General features: G+C 49.5%; 2 protein-coding genes across 7 annotated transcripts in view; one reads left to right on the forward strand and one right to left on the reverse strand.

Moving 5' to 3' along the window:
• LCOR (ligand dependent nuclear receptor corepressor) overlaps positions 1-13,975 on the forward strand; it is a 96,338-nt gene extending 82,363 nt beyond the window's left edge. For all 6 annotated transcript variants that reach the window (XM_045581956.1, XM_036438719.2, XM_036438724.2 and 3 more), the window contains one exon: positions 45-13,975. In XM_045581956.1, coding sequence (XP_045437912.1) covers positions 45-4,365 — 4,321 coding nt within the window. In that variant the 3' untranslated portion in view covers positions 4,366-13,975. The remainder of the gene's footprint in view (positions 1-44) is intronic.
• A 4,231-nt stretch (positions 13,976-18,206) lies between these two features.
• SLIT1 (slit guidance ligand 1) overlaps positions 18,207-19,490 on the reverse strand; it is a 139,894-nt gene continuing 138,610 nt past the window's right edge. The window contains exon 37 of the mRNA XM_036437998.2: positions 18,207-19,426. Within this exon, the coding sequence (XP_036293891.1) occupies positions 19,188-19,426 (239 nt within the window). The 3' untranslated portion in view covers positions 18,207-19,187. The remainder of the gene's footprint in view (positions 19,427-19,490) is intronic.

Here is a 19,490-nt window from a genome sequence, read left to right on the forward strand (position 1 = left end):
GCAAAATGACCATTCTAATTTCTTTTTTCTCTTTGTCTGTCTAGTGAGAACTCAACAGATGCAATAGCAGTAGATTCTAACAATCAGTCGAAGTCCCCTCTGGAGAAGTTTATGGTCAAATTGTGCACTCATCATCAGAAGCAGTTCATTCGTGTTCTAAACGATCTGTACACCGAATCTCAGCCAGACACCGAGGACCTGCAACCTTCTGATTCTGGAGCAATGGATGCATCCAATTGCAATGCTGGCTGTGCCCAGCTAGGCACCAGACATAAGGAAAATGATGCACTGTGTCTCGAGATGAAGTCTCCTCATTCTGTAGATTTGATAGACTCCTCAGGCTCTCACAGTCCTCCACCCTTGGCAGAAAAGGCCCTGAAGGAGCCTCCTCCTGAGACGAACTCTGTAGATGGAAGAGAGAATGCCTTGACTGATGTACAGAAAGATTCCTCTGAACTTCCAACCACTAAATCTAATTCTGAGAGTTCAACGGATAGTTCCACTCTGGGACACCTTAGTACATCTAATTCTTCCCCATTCAACCTCCATCACACCTCTAAGAGTGTGGAGGGCCAAACCACTGGACAGGAGCAAGACACAAATGTGAAAGCATGTGAGGGTGGTAAAGACCATATGCCGAGTTCAGCTTTAGTAGAAAGTCTAGTTGCAGGAAAATCGGCAACTGAAACTAGTGAGGAGAACACCTGTATTGTTTCTCAAAGACATTCATTCAGAGCTTTATCAGAAGAGACTTGGGACTCGGAGTTTACAGGGAATTCATCTAGAACTGCTGACAAAGAGAATACTTTACAGTGTAGCTCCAGAATGCCTTTGTGCCAGGAGTTAGAGGCAAGTGAACAAGATTCAAGGCCAAAGCAAGAGAACCATCTTCACTCACTAGGAAGAAATAAGGTGGGTTACCATTTGCATCCCAGCGACAAGGGCCAGTATGATCATTCCAAAGGTGGTTGGTTAGCCCCCAGCCCCATGCCAGCTGTGCACAAAGCATCCAGTGGACACTCTCGAACCAAGATGTTGTCAGCCTCCATCAAGACAGCTCGGAAGAGTAAAAGGGCATCAGGGCTGAGGATAAATGATTATGATAACCAGTGTGATGTCGTTTATATCAGTCAGCCAATAACAGAATGCCACTTTGAGAATCAGAGATCAATGTTGTCTTCTCGGAAAACAGCCAGAAAAAGTACTCGAGGATACTATTTCAATGGTGATTGTTGCGAGCTGCCAACTGTTCGCACACTGGCCAGAAACTTACACTCCCAAGAAAAACCAAGCTGCTCGACACTGGCATCTGAGGCAGTGGTCACTCCCAAGCAGACCCTCATCAGTTCAACCCCGAGACCTACGGCGGATGTGCAGCCTCCCAGAGAGGACAACGCTGAAGAGCCTCGTGAAGAAATAACCTCCCCCAAGGAAGGAGACAGCGACGCTTCATCTGAGAAGAAATCTCAAGAGCCTGAGGTTTGCCCCACAGTGAACCAACCCAATCCAACCAGCTCCCCGAGGTCCAAGGAAACAACAGCCTCCAGCCCGGCATGCCCTCCTCCAGCTCACCTTCCAGAAGAGGACATGCCCGAAGGCAGCTCCATGGTCGCAGCTCCCACAGCAAGTGGGATCGCTTCCCCTGAACGAGACCAACACCCAGCTGAACGGCCTGATGCGAAGGGGACGAGTGAACCTGAGGACTATCCCCTGGCTCCCTCTACTGAGAGCTCTTCTGAGGGAGACAGAGAAGATGTTGGGACTAGGCCTACTTCTTCTCCTGAAACAGTCAGAAGGGCAGAAAGTCCTCTGTGCTCAGAAAATCAAAGTGCCCCCGTAAGCTTGGAGCCTCCCGCAAGCCTGGGAAAGGCTGAGGATGAACAAAGCATCAGTACTGAGGCTGAGACTGAAGATGCCCATGAGCTGGATTCTGACCCGCTCTTGAAGGAAAGCAGCACTTTGACTAAGAAAAACCCCAGTGACATTGAGGAAAGTAAAGCAGCAAGTGGTACAGAAAAATTAGAGGAAGAAGGTGATGATAGAAAACATTCTTCAGAAAAAGATATGTGCGAACAAACCATGGACACACCTGAAGAGAACTCGGACAAGAAGAAAAAGGGTAAAAAATGCCCTGAGGCCTCAGATAGGTGCCTAAGAAGTCAACTTTCAGATTCTTCCTCTACCGATAAGGACCTAAGAAATCCAAGTTCAGATTCTTCCTCTGCTTGCCCTGAGGTCAAAGTTTCTAAAAACCCTGATGCAAAATGTTCTAAAAAAGAAGAGGACCCTGGTGAAACAACACCTGAGGACTTGTTGACCGAGAGTCTCCATCCAAAAGCTCTGGATGACATCGAAAACCCAGATGTCCATGAAAATTCCTCTGAGAAGGATGCTGAGCAGGAGGGCGAGGAAGGTGGGATCATCACTAGGCAGACTTTTAAAAACATGCTGGCCAAAGAGGCCAAAAAAGAAGAAGGAGATCTTTTCCCCAACAGTGATCCTGTTACCACAGTTGGCCAGCCCCTGCCTGGAGAGAGACTGGAAATCTATGTCCAGTCTAAGTTAGGTGAGAAAAGTGCCCAAGACCTCTTAGAAAGTGTTCCGTGTCCTTTCCCAGAGCAGTCAGAAGAGAAGCCAGGACCTGTTCCTGCACTCGACCTGGAGGAGGTTGTAAATGAGATGGACGGTGCAAACGCCCAGCATAAAGGTGATGATCATGAGGAGCCACCCATCGTCCTCGAGTTGTCAAGTAGCGATGATGATGCTGGGCCCTCAAAATGGGTACCAAGGCTCACGAGACAGTCGTCTTCGAACTACAACCTAAGACATGCTCATTCTCTGGACTCCTTGGACACCACAAATGTGACTTCAGAAAAGGAAGCAGCACAAGAAAACCTAATACCCAAGGACAACGAAGCTTCAGAGAGTGAAGATCCCGTAGATGAGGACGATGGGGAAGAAGTGGTCAACGAGCAGCCAAAGTTTATGGAGTGGTGTGCTGAGGAGGAAAACCAAGAGCTCATTGCCAACTTCAATGCCCAGTACATGAAAGTTCAGAAAGGCTGGATCCAGCTGGAGAAAGAAGGCCAGCCAGCACCAAGAGCGAGGAACAGGTCGGATAAGCTCAAGGAGATTTGGAAAAGCAAGAAAAGGTCACGGAAATGTAAGGGTGCGTTGGAAGCTCAAAAGTTTTCTCCTGTTCAGATGCTGTTCATGACCAACTTTAAATTGTCTAATGTCTGCAAATGGTTCTTAGAGACAACTGAAACCCGGTCTCTGGTCATCGTGAAGAAGCTCAACACTCGTCTTCCGGGAGACACACCTCCCGTCAAGCACCCTCTTCAGAAGTTCTCCCCTTCCAGCCTGTACCCCAGTTCACTGCAGGCTGAACGCTTGAAAAAACACTTGAAGAAATTTCCCGGAGCTACTCCTGCGAAGAACAACTGGAAAATGCAGAAGCTCTGGGCCAAGTTTCGAGAGAATCCTGACCAAGTGGAGCCAGAGAATGGCAGTGATGTCAACCGAGGCCCCAGTTCTGAAGACAGAAAAGAGGAGATCAAGGAAGGTAGAAGTAGCCATCCTTCTACAGGCTCACCGACGCCAGCCAGCACCCGGATCCTTAGGAAGTACTCCAATATTCGGGGAAAGCTCAGAGCTCAGCAGCGCTTGATCAAGAACGAGAAAAAGGAAAGCCCTTCTGGTCTGGCCGTGGAAGGTAAGCAGAGCTGTAAAAGTGTGTGCATCCACCCTCTGATGTCCCCCAGGCACGCCCTGCAAGTGGATGCCTACGGGTTTCCCATTAAACCCAAGGGTGCTGATGGAACCAAGGGAAGGAAAGGGAAGCAGATGTCTGAAATCTTGCTGAAAGCAGAAGTTCAGAATAAGCGCAAGAGGACCGAAGGTGGCAGCACTCAGGACAGGAGGGACAAGGGAGCGGTGATGAAAGCCAGCAAAGAGAAGCATATCGATGGAGCCACCAAGACCCTCACTGCCAAGAAGCCAGCTGCAAGGGACAGAGGAGGCCAACTGCCCAAAAAGACATCTTTGAAAGAAAATAAAGTGAGGATCCCCAAAAAGCCCTCTGGGAAGAGCTGCCCTCCCTTCAGGAAAGAAAAAGAAAACACAAACAAAAGACCTACCCAGTGCCCTGCCTCAGAGACAGCGACCAAACCTGCAAAGCCAAAGGGGGCAAGTGAATCCGCTTCAAGGCCACCGAAAGCCGCGAACAGAAAGCAGAGCAGCGGAAAGGCTGGGGCCAGGCCCTTGGTGAAAACCCCGGAGAACAGCGCAGCCCAGAGAAAGAGAAAGCTGAAGGCAAAGCTGGACTCTTCCCACAGCAAACGGCGGCGGCTGGAGGCCAAGTGACGCCAGGGGCGGGAGCCAGGAGTAAAACTGTTCTGCAGAAGGAACCCTTTATTTTGCATTAACTGAATCCGCTTTTATAAGCTTATCAAGCCTTTCAAACCTGCAGTTAATGGAGATGTCAGAAATTGCATCTCAGATGGAGAAGGAGACTCGCAGTCTTTCTCCGAGGCTGAGTAAGGGAAGTTATATATTATATTCTGGTTGTTCCTTGGGTTTTAAACTTGGAACCAAGCAGTTGTAGTTTTTAAAAGTACAGTGCCTTATTTATCCCTTTTGTGTTTAAAATTTACAAAAGCTAAAAAGCTGATCTATGTGATAAAGGCTTGTATTTTATACTTGATGCACAAGCACTTGTACTGTAGCCGAGAAGACCACCGTCATGCACATAAAGTAGCTTTCCAGCAGCTCCCTGCAGTCCGTACGTGAGCAGACGCTCCTCTCTGCAAACCCCAGCAGTGAACTTCCCTCTCTGTCTGGTTTGTCTGTTTAAATGATATTTGAAAGCTAAACCAAATCATTTTTATGGTATGTGGAGAATGCAGAGGGCATTTATAATTTTTGTAAAAGATTAATATTTGTTACCCCTTTAAAAAAAAAAATCATTCATTGTAGGTCACTCCTCCTACCTTTGATCTTTTGTCACATGGAGGAAAAATGGATTCTTAATTATGTGCCCATGAGACAAAAGGTGTGTTGCCAGGTATTGATTTTGGCTTATGACCTCTAAAAATTATTTGCAATACTTGTCCTTACCATCCTTTTCATTTTGGGCCTTGAGCTTGCTAGCACTCTAACAAAGTTCCCCCCACCCCCGCTTATAGCTGTAATTTGCCAATTAGGATGAGAGTGACTATGCTAATTTTCTTTTTACCCTGAGTACTTCTATATTCAAAAAGAGCCAAAATGTTATTTCCAGTTGTAGAAAAGTTTAATACTATGTGTGTGTGCATGTGCATTTGGGTACATTTGTCTCTGGCTGTTGGCCACCAATGCCTCCTAACCCCAGTTCCACAGTAAATTCTCTCTTCCCTGTGCAATGTGCTACGGGATTCGTGAACTGGGAGCCAAGGATTTCTGTGAACATCCTGCAAACCATCCTGGCATCAGGCTCAGAAAGGTCAAAAGAGCACAGAGTTATGCAGAGGCCACAGCAGACTTGCAGTTGGAGGAAACAGCTCCAGTATCTCATGGTGGCCCCATATGGCCTGCACCCCGATCTAACGTTCATGCGGAAGTACAAGTTTAGAATGGGATCCGTTCTGATTGGTTAGCACCGTACTCATAGTTCATGCTTGTACAATAGTATCACTCCTGCCTTCGCCATGTCAGGCTCAAAAGCGAGAGCTGCAGTATTTGTAATTGATGATGTTTGCCTTTCCCAGGTGAAGCCTCACAGGGGTGCATCGGCTTTGCCTTGGTGCCTATAACAATGCTCCATTGAACATCGTGTACTCAACATTTCCATTGGGCCATTCTACAAACAGGCTTAGTTGTTAAAGCCTCAACCAGTTTCTCAAACATGCTCTGTCACCAACACAGGCTTACAAGGACAGCTGCTTCTCTGTCCTTTCTGTTAAAAGTTGTTCCATTTAGATTGTTTCAGACCAGTTTAGATAAACCCAGATGGACTTTTTCATACTTTAGTTTGTTTAGATCTTGATAAAACAGGCCTTCTGTCCAGTCTGTAAAAGGCTTGCTGTATATGTACAATGAAAACTTCTGATGATTGGATAGGCCTGGAAAAAAGCATTTGATTCATGGGAAATTGAGAGTTGTATTGAATTTCATAGATAGTGAAACCTATCTTCAGTGAAGCCGTGATATGTATTTTTTTCCTAATGTCTCCTCTATCCCATAAGTCTCATTTTTTTTTAATATATATATATCTTTGACTATGGCCATTGAAGAGCTACCTATGTTAATGAAACTGCTGAGTGTGTATGTTGGCAACCTTTTCTCAGCATTAAGTTGCACAAAAGCATTAATATGTTTTGAGTAAGTTCGTTTAATCTTTTAAAAGTGGTTTTAAAGTTTAAAAAAACCTTTATGTAGAGTCGTCACTGGATATTGTTTTTGTGGTGACTTATAGCTGAGGTTTGCCGATGTCAGGTGTGCGAATTCCTGTACATGCGTTCAAGGTGCCCCCTTAGCTGCAATGGACGACTTTGGAAGGGTGCTTGCATTGTGTTAGAGGTGTGAGGCAGTAGGTGGGTGGAACTGTTCCAGTTCCAGATTTATAACTCATTCCATGACTTTTCTACGTTCTTTTTTTTGTTTGTAAAAGTTCATTTCAAGATAATAGCCTTCTCTCCCATTCTAAAAAGCATTTGAGAAAAGTTCATTGTGTGTGTATGTATTTATTTATACACTTAATGTTATGGATCATCTTTAAAATCAACTTACACTTTATGGTAGTGACTACACTTAAATAGACTGGGATTCTGCATAATTATGAGATTAAAAGTTTAGATTTTTTTTTGTATTTGTTGAATCTTGTTTTTGCTGATTCAGTTAATTTTGAAAAGGAAGGAAGGAAGGAAGGAAGAAAAGATTGATTTGAGGGCTGTCTCTGAAAGGCCTTTTTACGCTTAAAGCCGATGCTGTCCCCAGACACCTCCAAGCTCAGGCTTTGATATTGACTCAAGTCTCCCCTTGTTCCCCCCTCTTGCAAAGGCCTCTTTCTCATGTATGGCTTGCCATCAGATGCAAAGGCAGTCTGTCCCACATTCTGGATTCCAAATCAGGAAGAAATTCTGCTTCTGGGGCTGTGCTCAGTGAAGTGATTGTCCTAATGGAACTCAGGTGGATGCCCAGAGACCACTGAGAGTATCTCTTAGCTTTTGGAGAAGCTGGGAGATGCCTGGGAAGCATCACTGGTGCTCCACCCAGAGCTGGGTCCTCTTCTGCAGACCCATCTTCTGTCCCGTGAGGCTCCCTGGGTCTGGGAGGACGCCATGAGCCTCACCCTGGCACTTCCTCAGACAGCGCAGCGGGAAGACCGTGATCCTTGGTTCTGCTCTGGAGGTTTCCTACATAGGAATGTTAATAGCATCTATTGTGCAATTGCTGGCGCCTTCCATCCCTTAGGTAGCCAGTTCTGTTGTTTCTGTATTTCATTAAAGACTTCTACACAAGCCTTACCTTTAAAAAATAACCTTGAGCAGTGGCTTCCATGCCTCATTGTTGCTGAGGTGGCATAGTTGGAAAGGTGTATCTATCATCCCTTCACATATGCAGTACTTTTCATGCAACCCTCTGCACATCACACACTTGGCAGGTGAGCCTCTCCCTGTTCAGACAGGTCATCGGTAAAACACTTCCGGTTACTTTGAATTGAAGTTTGGTCTCTGTTCTCCCTTGTGATGGATTCTGTGGTGAGGGCGGGAGCTGTCATTCATTAGGGGCAGCATTCCTGATGCTGGGTGGAACTAAGAGCCTGGTAGGGAAAGACTGCTATGTGATGCAGGCTGGTGAGGCTCTGGTGTCACCATCAACAGGCTGGTGTTTTCATCGTCCCTGGCACTGGATTGGCATTTCCCAGGCCTTTTGGTTTTAAGGCTCTCTCTCTGTTGGTTTAGAAACAATTTACCAAGAGTCTGCAGATTTGGGGCTTGTTCCTCTTTGGTAAATAAACGTTTATTGGAACAAAGCTACGCCCGTTTGTGTATGGGTTGTCTGCAACTGCATTCCAGCGAGTTGAGCTGCAACAGAGACCATGTGGCCTACAGCCTAAAATATTCACTATCTGGACCTTTAAGAAAGTTTGCTGACCTTGCTTGAGAAAATAATCCTTTTTCAGGAACAAAGCTTCCCTGATGTATCTTCTCCTTTCTTCTGCCTCTTTCCCTCTCTGTCCTTTTCTTTCCTGCCCCTCCTTATCTTACCTCAACTTAATTCTTCCTTTATATTTTTTAATTTATTCTTGCAACAAAAGAAGTTACTTCATTGCTTTAACACACTGACTACCATCTGTGAAACTTGAGCTACCTTAGCCTCCTCTCTTCCTTCTTAGACTCAACCATCACAGTAAACAAAACGAGTCGGCCTGTGAGCAAATAGGAATTCAGAGTTCTAAAATTATGAGGCCTGGGTCTCTCATTTCATCCCCGGCCCCCCATCCTCATCCCAGGATATCCTTTTCTTTGATCCTTAGAAAGTGGAAGGCAGGGAGGAGGTGATTAGATAGAGAAACAGATCTCACATCAACTGATTGCCTTTCGCATGCACCCAACCTGGGCCAGGGATCAAACCTGCAATCGAGGTATGGGCCCTTGACCAGGACTCGAACCTGCAACCCTTTGGTCTTGTGGGCTGATGCTCTAATCACTGAGTAAACTGGCCAGGGCTCATTTCACTATCATAGACCTGACACTAGACTCACTTCTTGTTTATTTTTAAAGTAAGTCAAGATTCTATTTTTTTCCAAATTAGTTGAGACTGCATTTAGTTGGGTGTTCAGTTTTCTGAACCTCACATTCATATGGAAAAAGGCTTCAGAGGGAAAACAAAGTCTAATCACAAACCCAAAGCATTGTTGATTGTATAATATTTTGGGCCAGCTTCTAGGAAAATAAAACTATAGGCACTGATTTCCCCCCCCCCCCCCAATTCCCATACTCTTCTTTCAAAACAATTTTATTAAAGACAAGCCAACAAATAAAAAATGTAAGTATGAAATCATGTTTCTTATGTCCATCACATTAGCAAGGCAGTACCTGCCTCCGAGTGGTTAGTACTCTTCCCTGTGCATGTTCGGGATGGGGGTGGGGGGATAAAAAGATTATTGTATTTAAAACAGCAGAATTGGGAAACCTTTGAGATAGCTATTAATATAATTCAACCCTTGAGCTGGCTACGGGTTCAACCTATGAACTCTTGTGAATTCATCTTCACACATGGCTACTGTTTCACATTATCCCTGAGTAATGTTTGTGTATTAAAGAACAAGAAGCCCTGGCCCATGTGGCTCAGTAGGTTGGGCGTCATCCCATGCACCAAAAGTTCGATTTCCGGTCAGGGCACATTCCTGGGTTGCGGACTTCATCCCCACTAGTGGGTGTGTAGCAGGCAGCCAATCGCTGTTCCACTCTCACAGTGGTGTTTCTCTTTCTCCCTCTCCCTTCCTTTTTCTAAAAGTCAGTTTAAAACATTTTTTTAAAGAACAAGAAAATACCCCCTTTTGTTGATGGACTGTTCACTGAATCGTAGACATTCAGCCTTCTCTACAAGGATACGCAGTTGAGGTACAAAGTCTTATACTGAAAGCACCACGGTCTTGGTCATGTGCGAGTCGGGCAAACATTCCTCTGTGGCAGGGCTCAGCGCAAAGGGGTTCCCAGTGAACCGAGAGCGAGAACGGCGCCTCCCCAGCAGGCACAGGCCGAGTCCATTCTGCCCCGTGGAGCCCTCTTCCTGTGCAGGGCACCTGCACGTTTCCCACTCCCCAAGCTTGGGTTGTCGTGAACATAAATGCGTGGTCTTTGCTTGTTGCAACCATGAGCCCAGACCACCCACCCCCACCTAGCTCTTAAAAATACCAGCATGTCAGCAGCTTTAGGCGGAAGTTTAGGGCTCTCTGGGCCAGCGAAGCTGACCCAATCAGGCCTGACTCACTTCCTGCTGAGGAGCCGCCTGTGGCACCTTTGTCTTCCCGCTCCTGCTCCTGCCACCAGCCCCCTTCCGGGAGGCGGCTCTCCGGGAAGTCTCCCTCTTCCAGGCGCTTCATTTAGATGTCATGTTAGGAGCATTTTTCCTTTCCTAACTTTATTTTTAAATTAGCAACTTTTCCACCCCATTGTTTTCTGTCATCTACATATGTCTTGTAGCTAAAGCTGTAGTGGTTGGGAGCTAGTTTGTGGAAGGGATGCTAACCAGACAAGATTTGCATAATTTTGAATATTTATACCACAAGTCGAGATTCCTTTTAGAGCCACTACAGCTTAAGGTTGTTAGTCTCACCAGTGGTTTCTGCATCCTTAACATTAGATCTAGGAAACTGGTGGTGTTTCAAATGCATATAGAGTATCAGTTTATACACATGACTGTGGAGTTTATTTCACTGTGTGAGTAGTGATATTTTCCTGTTCAAATGTTTCTGTAGAAAGTATTTATTTTAGCAAAAAAAGTTAACTGTCAAAAGGGCTTTTCAGAAAAGTGTTCTTTCTGGCTACCCGTCCTCCCCAGCTACCGTGCTCAGCCATTGAACCCCCAAACAACACAGCGAAGGCAGATAGGTTGGAACCCTCACTGTTTTGGGGCAGACGTGACATGGATTGGGAACCCTGAGTGCATGCCCCACTGTCACTCTGTCCCAGAACGAAGTATGGCTGCGCCCCTAGTGGCCTCAGGGCTGGCCTCGAGCAGCCCACTCTGCATACGTGGTTGGCACGTTCGCTTAGCAGCCTGTGCAGGAAAAGGAGCCTTAGTTGTAACCCCAAGGAAATCCAAACCCATACCTGTGGGCGATGGAGAAACCACTTGTTGCCTAAAGAAAGCATTAAGCTGTATTTCAGTCTTTCTCGTGTTTGCGAAAGACACCAGTTCGCACCCCCATGAACCATGGAAGATAAGCATGTTTTCTTTCACACCTCGACAGTACTCATGAGCAATATGGCTCTCTTCCTTTTCTCCCCCGTCCCTCTCCTTCCCCCGTCCCCATCTCCGCAAGCATCTGTGTAGTTGTGGGCCAGCCCCACCTGTGGCTACAGGACAAAACCATCTGTTGTAAGATGTGTGCAACTTTACTTCTCAGGAGTCCTGGTCTGCAGTTCAGAGCACCCTCAGACATGATGGAACCGATGACTTCCGGTCCTTTCCTCTCCCCTGCGCCCCATTCCTGGGCACTTGTGCTGAGTCACGAGTCTCATTCTGTTGGATTGAGGACAGCAGCTCGGGATTGGACCACAGGGGATTTTGTCATCCATTTGAATCATACCTTACATACTTACTTATGGCTTCCTTTGTCTTTTCCAAACAATGAGGAAGACACTTGAACAGTAATGCTGGAGAAAGTTTGTGTGTTTTTTCTATGATACTATTTGTAAGCAAATCTGATTTTAAGATGAAATGTGAATGGGTAACTACTTGCCAGGGAATTTAGTACTGAACTAGACAGTCAAAACTTTTTTATCTTTTACAGGAAGAAATAAATTTTGCTTGCATTTCAATGTTCACGGGAAGTAATGTTGTAAATAGTTTTTAAAAAAATATTTATTATGTGTGCTGTATACAGATTCCTGTCCGGAGTGATGTCGGTTTGCATGTAGTGCTGTAGGAGAATATATTTTGAGCAGTGGACTCTTCTCATGACACAATTCACACATGGAGAAAGAACAAAAAACCAGCAGGTTGAGAGCTGTTTGGGGCATTTGATTTGTAATGTTACATCAAATCCAAGCTTTAATCGCCCCCTTTTCTCATCTGGTTATGTTGTGTGTGTGTGTGTGTGTGTGTGTGTGTGTGTGTGTGTGTGAGATAAACTGGTCAGTGGTCAGTCGCAGATCTGCAGAGCAGATTTCCAGGTGTTCTTTCTGATGTGTTGCCTCCAAGCAATAAGATCCTAGGTAATAACATTTATTCCGGGCTCCGCGTGGGCCCTTGTCTCAGAGGATAGGGTCGGGGTAGGACAGCTCTTGCTAAGACCTCTTGCCTTTGCCTGAGAGGTTGCTGTACTTGAATTTTTGCTTCTGTTTGTCTGCACACTCCTTTCAGTCATAGGACTCTAGGAATGGGTGAGAAACCTGCCGGCACCAGACATCAAAAATCAGGCATAGAGACTGAAAAAGTGTCCATATTCCATAAATTTGTAAGGGCTTCCTGCATCTAGTTGAGGCAAAGCTCACTTGGCTATAGAGTAAATGTAAGAACCATTTACGTTAGAAATTTAAATGGCCAATTTGAAGTCCTTTAACTATGTCTGACCCACGCTGAGAAGCTAGCCCAGTTTCTGGAACCCTCTCCCGTGCCTGGGTCTGGAATGTCTGGAGCCCCCTTCTGTCTGGGGTTCAGCCTTTTTGGTGCGTGCAGAGGGCAGCCGCTCCTCCAGGTCTCCCAGCGAGTCCAGCTCCACAGGCGTCCAAGCTGTGTTGCAGCCTCTCCCAGTGACCGTCCTACACGTCTACGAAAAATACCCCATACCCAAATAACCAGGAGTAGAACAATGTAGTTTTTTAGGCTTTTGGAATATGTCTTCTCTTTTGTATTTATGATGGTGTTTGGAATTTTTCACTAGTGTTTTTTAGATTTGAAGTGGGTGCATTAGGATAAAACTTTCCATTGCTGGGCCTAAGACAGCAAGCAAGAGGAAAGAAGCTGACCTATGTTGTATCGGTGGGAAGGTGACTACTTCATGTGGTGGGAGGGCAGGGAGGGGGGGTGTAGATTATGTGAGAGTAAAATAGAATTCTGGGCTGAGGTGCCCCAAGTCTTATTACTTTGTAATAAATAATCCCCTTTCCAGCCTCACTTAATCTCAATAGAAGCCTGCTGTTTACCCTCAGGGAACAAGTAGTTTTCAAAATTGAGCTCCTCCAAGGTCATTGGCCCATGCCTGTGTGCAGGCGTTCGTGGTCTTTATAAACTCATGGCATTATTTTCCCGTATGCATCATTGACATTAAGAAATTCAACCCCAACCTGTACGAAAAGCACAGCCAGGGCACTCCTTCAGGCCAGAGTTCATGCCTTCGAGGGGCCCGCAGGACCGTGCAGTTTAACTGAAGCTCAGGTGCCGAGGTGGGTTTTACTCTTTTTAGGACCCTTCCGATGAATTTAGGGCCAGGGCTGCTGATCCGGCTGTGGATCCAGGGAGTTCTAAGCTGAATCTCTACCGTTCCTTTAAAGGTCTTTCTGGTCCCTCCCCGTGTTGTCATTGCCAAGGTCAATCTTGTAGTTGTTCTGATGTGTTCCTCCTTTTTGCCGTCTTGTGAGTCGTAGCCAGTGATCCAGATGCCCAAGGAGAGAGTCTCGGAGGGCCCCGCCCCTTCCCGGTCCCCGTGTGTGCTCCTGACCTGTGTACCTGCGGTCTTTTCAAAAGCACTGAGATGAAGAGTTCGGCAAAGGGTTATCGGATGACCAGCGTGTATCTCTCGGGCCTGGATTTCCACTATGTTAGAGAGTGTAGGGAAATACTGTGTTGTTTATGGATGAAAATTCAATGTATGCTGTGAATTTGTTGGTTTGAAACATTGAAAATATTTCATTAGACAATGTTTACATACCTCACCTGAAGAACCTTTGAGAGTGTATATATGAAATTTTAAAATATATTAAGTTGCTTTAAAACAATATGTATAGCTATAAGAGTTGGAGTTATTTTAACTTTGAATATGTACCAAGTCTCCTAAATATTGAAATCTTGTGGACTTTTTGTGCTTCTGTGTTTTACTTTCCTTTTAGGCCGTGTAGGAAGCTCTGTTCTTGTTATTGGTGAAGGGTCCTCACTGAAATCCAAGCTTGGAAGGATTTCCTTGGTTTTAGATTTCCTCGTTGGTTTGAGGGGTGGGGTGTGGAGCTATTGGATGTGTGGGAGGGGTTACTCTAACCGTGACATCTATTCCATGAGCTTTTTCTAGGCGCTTATTTTATTGCAGCGTATTAAACTTCTTTGATATCAAAGCGTGTTTGTGTAGTCACTGAAGAGGTACCGATGCACCGCGGCCCAGCATTCAACGCATAGAGCAAAGCTGATGAGTGGCCAAAAGGAACCACAAGGCAACACTTCTGCTTCGACCGCAATGTCGTGTTGGGCTTAAAGGGACATCGATGGCTGGATCTGTGGTCATCGTGAGTCATGCCTGACTTCAGGCAAAAGAAAACACGGTGGGAGGGTCCTTGGGAGTTCCTGTGGCGGAGTGGGAAGGTGCCAGAGTTAAAAGGCCATCACCCTGCCGGGCTGGTGTGGCTCAGTGGTTGAGCGTTGACCCATGAACCAGGAGTTTCACTTCCCAGTCAGGTTATACACTGGGGTGGTAGTCCTCATCCCCAGGAGGTGGTATGCAGGAGGCAGCCGACCAAGGTGCTGCATCCTGAGGGGCAGGGGGCACTGGGCTTCCGCAGGCTCCTGACCTCAGGTAAGCAGCTTGAAATAAGGGGGTGGTACCTGTTTCATTATACACTGAGTGGCCAGATCTCCGAACGCATAATAAGCTGGCCACTCAGTGTATGTATCTATGTATCTATTAGAGGCCCGGTGCATGAATTCGTGCATGGGTGGGGTCCAGCCAGCCTGGCCAGGGGGAGGGAACATGGGTGGTTGGCTGGCCTGCCTGCTGGCCAAACTCCTGGTCAAGGGGACAATTTGCATGTTAGCTTTTTATTATATACGTTATACATCGAGTGGCCAGATTATTATGCTTTCAGTGTATTCTTTCATGTCTCCTTGAGATGGATCTGCTTGAGTATCCAGTGGACCAGGGTTCCTGTGGAAGCAGCCATGCTTTCACCGACAGGTTCATCTGTCCGTGGCCGTGGACATGCCGACCACACCCAGTGGAAATACGCCCCTCCAGCTGCGCACCCCTTCTCAGTTTACGTTTGGAGCATTACCTTGTTCCAGATGAGAGCCTTTCATTGATACAATAGACCTCTTTTCCTCCGGGGCCCTCCTGTGGTAGAAAAGCCAGAATGTGACCCAAGAGATGCGCACTGACTCGGGGTGTAGGGATAATAGAGATATATTGTCACCACCCCCAGCCAAGCCTGCAGTGTCCGCTCCCTGGGACAGGGATGTCCCTTTAAAAAAGAAAAGGTCTTATTTGTTTCAGAGAGAGGGTGGGAGAGGGATAGAGAGAGAGAAACATCAGTGATGAGAGAGAATCATTGATCGGCTGCCTCTTGCTGGGGATCGAGCCCACAACCCGGGCATGTGCCCTGACCAGGAATTTTAACTGCTTCCTCCTGGTTCATGGGTCGATGCTCAACCACTGAGCCACACCGGCCAGGCAGCGGCTGTCCTTCTGACTCTGAAACTTGCCTCTTATTTGTCTTTAGCCCCACGGTTGCACACTGGTACCCAGAGATGTGTTTTTAGCTCCTTGTTTTTTGGTTGCTTTTTTTTAAGCTTTTGAAACTGAGTGTTCACATAAAAATTGACTTCTGGCTTCTCTTTAAAAAAAAGACCAGGAAGACCTGGAAAGTTGGTCACGGTAAGAGTCAGCTGGAACTCAGACGATGGGTCCCCGCCCTCACTGTCCGCCACCATTGCCCTTTCTTTCTGCAGGGAAATGGCCATGCACGGGACGGCCCCGAGGGCGTGCGCCCACTTACTTAGGTAACGGGCTGCCCACTCCAAACACTGGAGCTTATAAACCTGTTTTAGGCCTGCCTGGTCCGTCACATTCCCTCCAAAACCCCTAGTTGTGCTAAAGGCACTGCAGCTCCTGTCACTGCCCATTTTCCAGGCGACTGACCAGCGCCACAACCCGGTCTCCCTGTGGGAAACCTGTCTGTGTCCTGGCCGCAGAGGCGGGCCTTGCCCCGCCTGATTGCCAGGCCTGTCCTCCCTCGGGTGCCATCTGACAGAACTCCCCCGTGCAGTCTGGCATGCAGTTGGGAACCGTCGCAGAATATTGTAGCAGTATGTTTGCCTCCTTCCTCCCCTGATCCCTAAGAGCTGCTGTCTTGGCAACAGGCAGGTAAACCTTGCAGGATGGCCCGAGAAGCCACGCGGCTCTCTGATTGGTTGCCTGGTGACATGGGTGTGGCTCTGTCCACAGACTTACAACACCTGGTATGACGGCAGAGCCTCGGAGGGAAGTGAGATGAGCAGCCCCGGGTGTGCTGGGCAGTGCCAGCTCGCCGTCACACCGATGCCTGGGCAGCTACGGCCCAGCCGTCTCCCAGGCCACTCCCCCACCTCCACCCCACCTTCTGCAGGAGGGACAGGCCTCTGCCACTTCAGGAAGAGCAGTGAGTTCCGAGGGCAGATGTTCTACATGCGCTGCCCCCCGGGAGCCCCCGTGGACTGTGGCTGGCCTGTGGGCACCCAGAAGCCCTCGGACCCAGGAGGGGGCCCGTGGACAGCCCCGGCGCATCCTCACGGGAAAAAGAGATCAGCAAGACAGAGCCTGAGCGAATCAATGTCATGTTCACGTGGAAGACAACAGACAATATCCAACATGTTCTACAACAGCACTTCTAGGCAAAGGGCGGGCGTGGCTCCCCCATGGGCCTGCACGAAGCCAGTCTCTAGGAGAGCGACCCAAACGAGGCTACGGGACCCCCAGACCGAACGTCACAACCACGGACACCTGCAACTCAAACGGGACACGGGATGTTGACTTCAACATATAAAAATACTATAACAAAATGAAATACAAATATATATTAGAATCTGTTAAGTATTCTGTATAAAGAGATACTTTCGTGGTTAGGCTAACAGCAGGCAGAGAGAGACGAGTCCGGCCCTCTCCATCTCAGACTCCCCGACTGCGTCTCTTCAGTGCGTGTGGAGTGGAAACAGCAATGGCAACATCGACGTGAAGGGAAGGTCTTCACCGAAGGGAAGGTGTGAGGTGACTTCTCGGACAGATGGTCCTCACGGGAGCCGCCTGGGACTCAATGGCAGCAGGCAAGATGGGTGGTGACCCAGGGCCTTCCCAGCTGGCGGGTGGGTGGCTGAGCTGAGGAAGACTTGGTCCTGGGCTGCACGGCTCTCTTAGCTCCTGGCTGCCTCACCCTGTGGTGGCTCCCAACCTCCCAGCTCCACCCAGGCTGCATGTGGGGCAGGCTGGGCGGGGGCATTGAGGGGGGCTGGCGGGGCCAGCAGCAAGCTCACCCTCTGCCCGCCCCACGGCGCTGGGCCTGCAGGGCGGCCACCATCACCTGTCTGCAGGTGTCCTTTCTACTTTCTGCAAAGTAGAGGGACCCCTGGAGCCAGGGAAACTGCTTCTCCAAGGCAGGGGGGGAATGGGGGTGGCAGCGGAAGGGCCGCTTCTCAGGGCCGGTGTGTTGGGGAACACCTGTTTCATGGAAGGAACAAACTAGCTGCACTTGAACTTTCCTGCCTGCCCAGCCTGGTGCTAGCTCTTCTCCAGAGACTCCAGGTAAGAGGGTTGCTCCACAGCGAGGCCCATGCTGTTGTCCACGGGGGGAGGGAGGGGCCACTGTGCTTGCTCAGAGCTACAGTAGCCCAGGCCAGTGCGGGGCAGGCCCAGCCATGCTGCTCCTCCCCCCTTGGGAGGGTCCTCGTCCCATTGCTGGGGTCCCCAGATTCAAACTCCCTGCCAGGCTCCTGTCACAGGAGGCTCCTGCTTTCTACTCAGCAGCAAAGCCCTCATCCCCGTCCCCTAGCTACCATGGTGGCTGAGGACACAGGCACAGGCCACCCCAACTCCGCCCACACCCTTCCCCTACCCGCCTTCTGTCTGCAGATGGAAGGAGCTAGGAAAAGGGTGAGCCCCTACCCCCTTGCCCACCAGATTCCCCAGGAGTACACTGTCCTGGGGAGACCTCTGGACCAGAGAGTGGCCTGTCTTCCTTCCAGCCAACTGGCTATTTAGGCTCCAAGATCGTATCTGCGCGTGCGTTCTGCGGGAAGAGAAGCATCCGCAGTCCCGGTCCTGGATTCAGTGGCTGCGAAGAGGAGTCCTTCCTTGGGGAAGCGTCTGAGAGCAGGTTGGCACCCTCGCTCGGCTCCCTTTCTGGGCATCCTGGTCACCTCTGATGCGCGGTGATTCGCTGGCATGTGTCCGCGAGGGCAGAACCCAGCCCCGGTCCCCAGCCTGGTCCGGCACACGAATGTGTGATGTCATTAATGAAATGGGGCTTCTGACTCCCGTGGCCTCCCTCCTGGAGCCACAGCAGAGCGTCCCCGTTGCTTGAGTCGTCTGTCCCACCTCATTGGAGAGCGGAGAAGAGAGAGGCCCAATGGGGGAGGAATCGGCCAGAGCGACAGAGCCAGCGTTTCCTGTGCCTGGACCGCTGTTCCCTCCTGTCTGCAGCCCCAGTGAGGGGCTCTGGACCCCGTCTCCGCAGGAGTCCCCGCCCTGGCCAAGCAGCCAGCCCAAGCCCCTGCCCCCTGCCCCCTGCCCCCGTCAGTGGCTCGCCAGCAGCAGGCTGATGGCTGGGGAAGCCCAGGACCAGTGTCCTTTGGTGGCTGGTGTCTGGAGGTGGCCATGTCTATTCTGCTGAAACCAAAAACGCCCCTGTCCTTTTTGGTGGGGTCCCCCACCCCAAGAAGTTCCAGTGACCATTTCCTCCACATGGGTACCCTCCTTGGAGCTCCAGTGATCATCCCATAACGTTAGGAGTCAGAGGCCTGGTCCTAAGACCCACTTCCACACCTGGCCTCGTTCTTGGAGGTGCTCTGCCTGCCCATCAGCCCAGGGGCAGGGGCAGTCCCTTCCTGGCCAGCAGGAGGGGCCCTTCCCCTCCACAGCCTGGCCTCCTGCCCGCAGAGTCGTGCAGCAGAGAGCCAGGCTGGGAGGCCTTCAGGGATCTGCAGGGGGCAGGGGTTCTGGGCCAGCATGTGCTGCAGACATGAGGGACAGCTGGTTTGGGGGGGGGGGGGGCAGTCCCCTCTTCAGAGCCAGGTAGCAGGCAAGGAGGGAGCATCACCGTTCTGCACTTCTTGGCCTGACCTCACACACATGTTCATTCAACAACGTTTATTAAGTGCCTCTCTGTGCAAGGCACTTCCCGAGAGGGCGGTCTGCAGCCGAGACTCGCCCACCCACTCGGCCCAGCTGCCTGGCCTCCGGGAGGTGGCCCCAGCCCACCCAAGAGGGTCCACCATCCAGGAGCCACCTGGCGACGGCCCGACCCCAGCCCAGGCCTCCTGGCGGCCATGCTTCTCGCCAGCCCCCCTCCCCTGGGCGCCGGGCGCTACGCGCAGGGGGCACAGCCACACTTGGTGGGCTTCTCCACCTCCTCCGCGAAGGAGGTGCCGTCGCTGCACTCGAAGGTGAACTTCCTCCGCTTCAGCCGCAGGCCCTGGCAGCAGCCCCGGCCCGGACAGGGGCCCCGGCACTCCACCCACGACAGCGGGCGCGTGGTCTGGCAGATGGCATAGCCCCGCTGGACCTGGTGAAAGTCCCGGACAGGGTCCCCCCGGCACTCGGACTCTGGATGGGACAGACACCAAGAGAAAGCCTCAGGGACAACTATGGGCCAGCACTGCCCGGGAGG

The sequence above is a fragment of the Pipistrellus kuhlii genome, unplaced genomic scaffold (genome assembly GCF_014108245.1).
Source record: "Pipistrellus kuhlii isolate mPipKuh1 unplaced genomic scaffold, mPipKuh1.p scaffold_m20_p_15, whole genome shotgun sequence".
Lineage (NCBI taxonomy): Eukaryota > Metazoa > Chordata > Mammalia > Chiroptera > Vespertilionidae > Pipistrellus > Pipistrellus kuhlii.